At 35.6% G+C, this 9,036-nt stretch overlaps 1 protein-coding gene across 1 annotated transcript; it reads left to right on the top strand.

The window, feature by feature from the left end:
• Nucleotides 1-2,211: 2,211 nt before the first annotated feature.
• Nucleotides 2,212-8,796, top strand: LOC149414512 (uncharacterized). Its single transcript, XM_089644239.1, has 6 exons — nucleotides 2,212-2,471; nucleotides 4,352-4,508; nucleotides 5,217-5,384; nucleotides 6,617-6,784; nucleotides 8,084-8,155; nucleotides 8,492-8,796. Exons 2-6 carry the CDS (start codon nucleotides 4,385-4,387, stop codon nucleotides 8,740-8,742), a joined length of 783 nt encoding a protein of 260 aa, XP_089500365.1. The 5' UTR covers nucleotides 2,212-2,471; nucleotides 4,352-4,384; the 3' UTR covers nucleotides 8,743-8,796.
• Nucleotides 8,797-9,036: the final 240 nt, after the last annotated feature.

Here is a 9,036-nt window from a genome sequence, read left to right as displayed (position 1 = left end):
CACTTGAGAATCGCTACATTGTGATGTGATAGTATATGTTTCTAAAACTGATCCATATAATGCGGTGTGAATCAGCTTAAAATAAAGTAAAATAATGCTTACTTATGGAATGTAATACGACAATTGGGTTTATTCTCTTTTTCACATCTATTTTTACAAGTTTTCATATCACAAGTCAACATTTTGCCGTGTTATTTCGTAAAATGAACCGATGATGCCTCGACCATAGTTCGCACAAGAATGATGACGTCACGTTTTCAAATTTCACTTGAGGCCATATGCGAGCCCAGCCGGCTCAATGGAACCGGTATGGGGAGTGGGGATAATACGCTTTTAATCACTTAGGGCAGGTCTACTAATATTCATATGTCTATGAAGGTACCTATTTTCAATATAATGTTATGAATGCCTTTTTTAATGCATAACGAATGATAAAATAAGAATATACGTAAGTAAATCACAATATTTGGTATAACATGACCGGCCATACGAAATTTTAGAGGTAATTTATTTACTATCTCTACCCCACCACGTGTCTGTCTGTGCAGATATATAAATATTAGCGTGTATTGCTTTTATATCCAACAGATGGCGCCATAAATAAACCACTCACGTGGCACTTAAAAAAAAACATGTTTGTCTTACAGATGGCGCTGTTTTGCAAAAAAAACATGTTTTTTCCTATCACAGGTGACATCTATATAATATAGGTATATAAAAATATACGCGTATTCAAATGTAACGTTGTCTCAAAGTTTCAAAGCAATCGTTGAAAAACTTTCAGAGATTTAAGATTTAGAACAAACGAACATTTATATTATTATTTAAACAGGTTTTATTTATTTAGGTTTCTAATCCAACTAGGACTAGGAGAGTAGTGCAACCCCAGATGAAAACAAAAATAAAACATAATAGGTAGGTACCTAATGTTAACATAAAAAACATTAAATGATTCAAGATAAATTATCTTAAAATAAATTTAATGTTTTTAATAAAATACATATTCAAACTTTACGACTAGTGAGTAAGTACAACATAAATAATGAATAATAACAAAGCTGATAGAGCATTACCTTTCATTATTTGAACCATTCTTTCTGCTCTCAACATCATTTTTATCTCTAAATAGTATAAAATTAATTGCCGTCTGACTGTTTGTGCGCTTAGTTCTTCTAAACTACACAACGGATTTTGATAGAGTTTTCACTATCATTTAGAGAATTTCTTCCGGAAGGTTTATTTACATATACATTACATTCGTATTATTAGAAAGTAAAGAAATGTCCATGTTTTGTAATCAATACTTAAACAAAATATTTTTGGGACATTGCCAACGCTAGCTAAACCTAATGAGATGAATCAAAATAATTTACTACAGAAATGTATATCTTAAAAGTTCTCACAACCTCAAAACTCTAACCCAAACCATTTAATTTTAGATTCCGAGCAATGCCGGGTTCACGTTAGCTAGTTCAATAATAAACGTTTATACACTTCTGTACTTGATAGTTATCACACGTCGGCTTCCAATAATGGTTATTCAAGCCTAAACAACGTATGTTTGACTCCTGTGTTTTGGTACTAAGATATGTATGAATATGCATTTTTCTTAGAGGGTAAACAACGTATGTTTGACTCCCGTGTTTATGGTACTAATATATGTATGAATATGGATTTTTCTTAAAGGATAAAAAATGTATGTTTGACTCCCGTGTTTATGGTACTAATATAATGTCTAACTTCAAATATTTCTTAAAGCATAAACCACGTAAAAAAGACATTCGTCGATTATAGTTTAATGTAAATTGAACTTCAGTGGTTTTATAATAAGTTAAATCAATCAATTTATCGTGTTTCACCCACTAACGTTATGAAATACAGAAAAAATGCATATTTAACTCAAAATCACAAAAACGTGACTTCCTTGGTTTATCCTTTAATAATAATAATAATAATACTTGGATGACTTGTATAGCGCCGTTTTTGTGCAAAAACACCTCAAGGGCGCTGAACAATATATTCTTGGTTTGTGCCTACCTTTTCGCATGTGCAAATCAGATTTAGAACTAGAGTTTAATGGTCGCAACCGGGATTCTTTACATCGATAAAATCTTCAAAAGTTATTCCAATAAAATTGAAAATAGTTCTTGTTTGCAAGACGATATCTCAGAGTTGACATTTTTTCTTCACCAAGAAAATCATCGGCTCGGTACTCGTAGTACAAAATATTGTCAAATTTACTAGAAAACAGAGAAACTTGGCAACACTGGGCTAAAAACCAGAATTAATGTCTATTATGTCTATTTTCTATGGTTAAATATCCTCTAGCCGCGTTCTGTGCTGTCACTTTTTGTAGGTTATGTTTATTTGTTTCACTCGTTTTGTCAATTTGTACACCTGCGCTGAAACCAATCGGTTTTTATTAAGAAATTCCTAAATCTTGTTATGAAGTACCGCTTTTGATTAACAATGTAACTAATTGATTTATATTTTACTTTGGTAAAATTTCGATCGCGCTGGCCTCGCTTATTATGAATATTTTTTAGATAAAACCTTTAGATTCACCTTAATTACTGTACGACACAGCTTTTAACCTTCGGGGAGGTGGAAAATATTGCAATAAAAATTTCAATTACGTAAAATTAAAATTAGCTTTCGTTTTGTGAAACGAGACCGTCCATTTTCAAACTTTACTGTCAAACCTGTCAAATGTCATTTTGTTTTGTTGGTATTTCTGTTACTATAGGACGAAACGAACGGCTAGAAGTGGCTAGAAACATAATCGCGCGGGCGTTTTTTTTAATGTTAAAAAATTCCGTCAAATTAGTATTTACCTAATATGCATGCATTGTGTGCGTTGTGATTGAATTTTATTAGCTGGATTTTATTTTTTTACGTTCAAATTTTATTTAAGTAAACTATTTCTGCGATGTTGAGCGGCTACGCTAAGTTTTTGTAACATGGTTTATGATGAAAAAGAAAATGCCCCCTTTAAACCGCCTGCTCGCGTCAAGGCAAGAAAAACATCCCAGTTTTCAATTAGTTTAGCGGCTACGCTAGGTTTGTGTAACATGGTTTGTAATTCAAAAGAAAGTGTCCCTTTTATACCGCCTGCTCGCGTCAAGGCAAGAAAAACATCCCAGTTTTCAATTAGTTTAGCGACTACGCTAGGTTTGTGTAACATGGTTTTTGAGATATATATATCTATATAAAATATATATCTATATATATATAAAACTACAACAAACCTAGCGTAGCCGCTAAACTATTTGAAAACTGGGATGTTTTTCTTGCCCTGACGCGAGCAGGCGGTATAAAGGGGACACTTTCTTTTGAATCACAAACCATGTTACACAAACCTAGCGTAGCCGCTAAACTAATTGAAAACTGGGATGTTTTTCTTGCCCTGACGCGAGCAGGCGGTATTAAGGGGACACTTTCTTTTGAATCACAAACCATGTTACACAAACCTAGCGTAGCCGCTAAACTACTTGAAAACTGGGATGTTTTTCTTGCCTTGACGCGAGCAGGCGCTATAAAAGGGGCACTTTCTTTTGTATTACAAACTTAGCGTAGCCGCTCAACATCGCAGATATAGTTTACTTAAATAAAATTTGAAAGTAAAAAAATAAAATCCAGCTAATAAATTTCAATCACAACGCACATAATGCATGCATATTAGGTAAATACTAATTTGACGGAATTTTTTAACATTAAAAAAACGCCCGCGCGATTGTCTCTAGCTACTTCTAGCCGTTCGTTTTGTCCTATAGTAACAGAAATACCAACAAAACAAAATGACATTTGACAATAAACAAATAAAAGTTTGAAAATGGACGGTCTCGTTTCACAAAACGAAAGCTAATTTTAGTTTTACGTAATTGAAATTTTTATTGCAATATTTTTCACCTCCCCGAAGGTTAAAAGTTGTGTCGTACAGTAATTAAGGTGAATCTAAAGGTTTTATCTAAAAAATATTCATAATAAGCGAGGCCAGCGCGATCGAAATTTTACCTTTACTTTACCAGGGTAAATCGTGCTGAACGGCTAAAACTAAAACAGGTGCCATTTGTGACCTATGACAACTGAAAACTTGTAAAATAAACTATTGCATTTATTTTCGCTTTATTATCGGCAACTTCATCTGTTTTGTAGACAAGACGAAATTATTTACTAGGTTCACTTCCAGCGGTAGCGTGTCTTATTTTTTTTCAGCTTCTAGATTATCTTTCTCCCAGATGTCGGCTGGATAATAAAAACGGTTTATCTGCAGGGAAATTACTTAACAATGCAATCAGTTCATTTATTAGACTTATCACGGTTACGTGATCTAATATTGTATTGGTTTCAGATAAACAGAACTACCAAGTTCTTACATAGAATAATGGATTCCACCTTCATCAAGTTAGAACTAGAGACGAGTGTGGAAGAGAGTGTTGATGTGTCCTTTACGGAAATCAATGAAGATCACGCATCAATCAAGACAGAATGTTCGGAAAGCATTTTAGGTATTTATTTTCTTCATTATTATTTATTACTATTATTCTGACCCAACATAATCGAAAATTAAACGGCAGGTTCTTACTTGGCTTTCGACTGTTCGCAATTGTATTGTGAATGCTCCTAATGTGCTCTAGGCTCTGGGCTAACGAGGAAATGGAAACTGTTGGCGACCAAGCTTCTCTCATGAGGCTAGTTAAGTTCACTATTTCAGTAATTATCTCAGCTTGTTTAACTATAAAATTGTAGTAAATCTAGTGCATTCAAAAACGTCTTAAGAATCAAGCGATGATTAAGACGACATTTTTTATTATTATTTTCATCAAAGGCGGCACGTATTATAATAAGATCTTGGGTTATCCAAAACATTCCACGATAATTTCAATACTATAGAAATTGTATTTCAAACACAGACACCATAACACCTTCACAAGATCTTCAAATAACTATCCAACTTTCAGAGATAAACCTAAGAACTGATTTAACTCTTTTCTCTATACCTACACCAAAAGCATTTCTCAGACTCTCTATCTGTTGTGTTTGATCATGATGAGAGGTTCTTGCACAGTGCTCGAAAGATCCGCACAAAATCCTACAATTTTATATCTGATTGAACATAATTTAACTGTGTTACGAGTTAAGACTATACAAGTTGCCAACAGCCAAGCATCCCGTTTTGTAAATCCAATTCCTAATATAAAATTACTTGTTATTAGGTAAAATCAGTACAACGGAGCATTCTGATATGGAGGGAGTCACCATTAACGCAGAACCAGCAACAATGGAAGAGGGAAGTGAAATTTCATATACAGAAATTGATATTGACCCCATGGATATTAAGAAGGAATTATTGGAGCACGCTGGCAGAATTCACCAAACCGCAGGTATAACCAACTAACTAATTAACTAACTAAATAACTAACCATTACGCCATTTCTCTTCAGGGGTAGGCAGAGAGGACGGACCGCTAAACAACTCGGTCTTGGCACCCAACTCCTTGCCTCATTCACATTCATACATTGTTTCATACATACTTTTCAATTATTCTAGATCTTGACATGGCCCGACTCAAGTATCTGATTCACTTGGTCGTGCCATGTCTTCCTCGGACGTCCCTGACTTCTGCTACTATTCAGATTTGCAGCGTATATTCTCCTTCCACTCCTTTCTTCGCTCATTCGTTCTACATGCCTAAACCATCTAAGTGTAACTTTCTTGATCTTACCCATTGCGCTTGCATCAGCCTTGCACTCTTTGCGGATCTCCACATTTATCACACGATCATGCATGGTTTTACTACGCATACGCCTCATTTCTACAGCATTCAGTCTACTTTAATCCTTTCTCTGCCAGTTGCATGCCTCACTTCCGTAAATCAGGGTAGGTACCAGCACTCAAAAGCACCTTGCATATCCCATATTGTATCCTTTGTTTTCTTTCTCACCCTTTTAATCAAAATTCTACCATACAGCTTTCCAACTGAACTTAGCAGGTTAATAGCCTTATGATTCCCACATTCCATTCGTGACTGTTTACCTTTGTATAACGGTATGATCACTGCCCTTCTCCAATCTAAAGGCGTGTTACCCTTCTTTAAACATTGGCTAAAAAGATTGCACAACCATGTGAGAATTATACAACTATATCCTTTAAAATATTCAGCAGCAATATTGTCGAAATCGACAGCCTTACCATTCTTCATACATTTAATCGATCTTTTCATCTCATCCATGCTGATTTCGGTACCATTCGCCCCATGATCATCCATATCTGATTCGCCGCTGGAATCACTGTCACTCGGTTACTTTCGAAGATTTCCTCAAAGTACTTCATCCATCTCACTTTTATTTCTTCCTCATTCGTCAACATATTCAAAATATAATTTTTATTGACCTCTCTCATCCAGTAGTTATGAGCCTTAGTCGTAAGTCACTAGAAATATGTCTTAGATGTAAGTCAATAGTTATTATGAATCTTGTCAATAGTTATTATATCCGATTGAACATAATTTAACTGTGTTACGAGGTACGACAGTACAATATACCAAAAGCCAAATAACATAACAAGCATCCCGTTTTGTAAATCCAATTTCTAATATAAAATTACTTGTTATCAGGTAAAATTAGTACAACGGAGCATTCTGATATGGAGGAAGTCACCATTAACGCAGAATCAGCAACAATGGAAGAGGAAATTGGAATTCCATATACAGAAATTGATATTGACCCCATGGATATTAAGAAGGAATTATTGGAGCACGCTGGTAGAATTCACCAAACCGCGGGTATAACCAAAAATTCTTTTATATCATTTTCATTGACCTCTCTCATCCAATTATTATGAGCCTAAGTCGTAAGTCACTAGAAATAAGTCTTAGATGTAAGTCACTAGTTATTATGAATCCTATTTGTAAGCCAGCTGTATTTATCTAGTTGTAGAAGTGTCCCGTTCATGTAATATAGTTACAAGAAGGCTATAATAACATACCTCAATCTATATAAATAATAATATAAATGTATGAGTTGAGATTTTCACGGCCAAAAGTATTATAGTGATTTGTTTTTGGGATATTATGCCGTGTTGCGCTACCTCCTTTTTTAGCCAACGATTACACATCTGCCCTGATGATGGACACTGAAATGCTGTCCGAAACGTTGGCTAAAGGAGGTAGCGCAACACGGCAATATACCCCAAAAACAAATCACTATAATAATGTGTAGCGATCAACGCTCCTAGAAGGTTCCGGAAAGACGACCGATATAAAATGCATGGGCCGCGAAATTACGAGATATTTTGCAAGGCACAATTAATTGCGTAACGTAAATAATACCAGCTACCTACTGGCTACGAGCACCTACTTGCGACGTCCGAGCGAACTACCTACGTCAATACAATTGTGAGTTTGACTAGGTACATTACGGGCATCCGCCAGAAGGTTCTAGGCAACTGTCTAGGCATAATTTCAGTGCCATCGAAACATTGAGAGGAATTTGAAGCGAGTAACCGGCAGTTTACCAGCGGTCTCGCGAAGCTACTGCCGCCGTCGGCTTGGCTTTATAAATAGGCCCGACGCAGCGAGTCAGTAAGTCATCAGTCAGCCAATAATTAATCAGTCTCGCGAATGACCAACCTTTGTTCAAAATCTTAAATCTAAGAAAGATCTTCACCGATTGCTTTGAAATTTCGATGCAACGTTGCAATCAAATACACGTGTGTTTTTTTATGCATACCTTATATAGACATCACCTGTGACAGGTAAAAACATTAAAAAACAGTACCATCTGTTGGACGTAAAAGCAACACGCGCCATTGTTTCTCTATCTGCACAGACAGACTGAGCCACTGTAATGCGTGGCAGAGTACGGCTAGTTATTCAATAAGTATGTTTGATACTTTTGAATTTTACATTAAAATGTTTAGTAATTATTTGTATTTTGATTGTAGCATTCATATTTCTCTATAGGAGCTCAATACAAGATGTTGCTTTAAGAACATTATAGATTACATCATTTTATGTATATGTTATCAGTTTGTCGTGTTAAATCAAAGTTAATATTTGAGATACAATTTTTTCAATTTTCAGATATAACAAGAACGCCCAACGAGAGTTCTACGTCCCAGCAGCTGCCAACATGTTGCATGATTCCCAAGAGAGGTGACTATGTTCATAAGTTTATTCCTCACAGTTCATGAGTCATTTTATGGATAGAGAGGCTTATTCCTACCTCCTATGACTTGCCGCAGATGATTATTAATGAAATCACAATCTCTGTAGTTGTCATGGATCGTAAATGGTTTGGTATGAGTATGACCCGGTAATGTGAGGTGGTCCAAGGAGAACTTAACCCACTAGCTCTCCACCGTCTAATGACGTCTCATGTAACAGAGAGGCTAAACACAACCTCTCCCTGTAAAGCTAAACACCTCAGGAGGCCTGAACCTATTATTTATATTGTTGACTAATCGTGCTTGTAATTTTGTCTTGTTCCAGACAGTGGGCAGGTGGTTCGGGACAAGGCAGAAGTTCATCGCCTGCAAATTCACAAACTTAGAATGGAGATTGCCAAGGAACAAAGTGAGGCTGCCCGGGAACATATGGAGGCTGCGATATGCGAGACGGAGATTGCCCGGGAGCAATTAAAATCAGCCCGTCTGCAAACTAAACTATTAGAATTAAGAGCTAAAAAAGCTGAAGCTGACTTAGAAATGGCGTTGGTGACCGCATCTGGGATAAAAAGATAATGTAATAAAATGTTAATCTATACTAGATTTTTTTTATTCTTTTTTCTATTTTCATTTAACTAGTCATTACATTAGATATGGTGTCCTTTCAGTGTTCATTACACATCATTTCCACCATGAAAAATGTCTTTGGATAAATTAATCTCTAATAAATCTGCCTGACGCAGACGGCTCCACTGAATTCACAGGTATATTTCTTTCCTCATGCCGCCTAAAATGCTGGTCGTTTGAAGTTATAATCATAATATCTGTAGCATCAACAATGTTCACGGAATTAGGACTAAATGTATTTGT

This window comes from Hesperophylax consimilis, chromosome 20 (genome assembly GCF_061612785.1).
Source record: "Hesperophylax consimilis isolate HC1 chromosome 20, BYU_Hcon_1.0, whole genome shotgun sequence".
NCBI lineage: Eukaryota > Metazoa > Arthropoda > Insecta > Trichoptera > Limnephilidae > Hesperophylax > Hesperophylax consimilis.
This window is presented reverse-complemented; position numbering and strand designations above follow the sequence as displayed.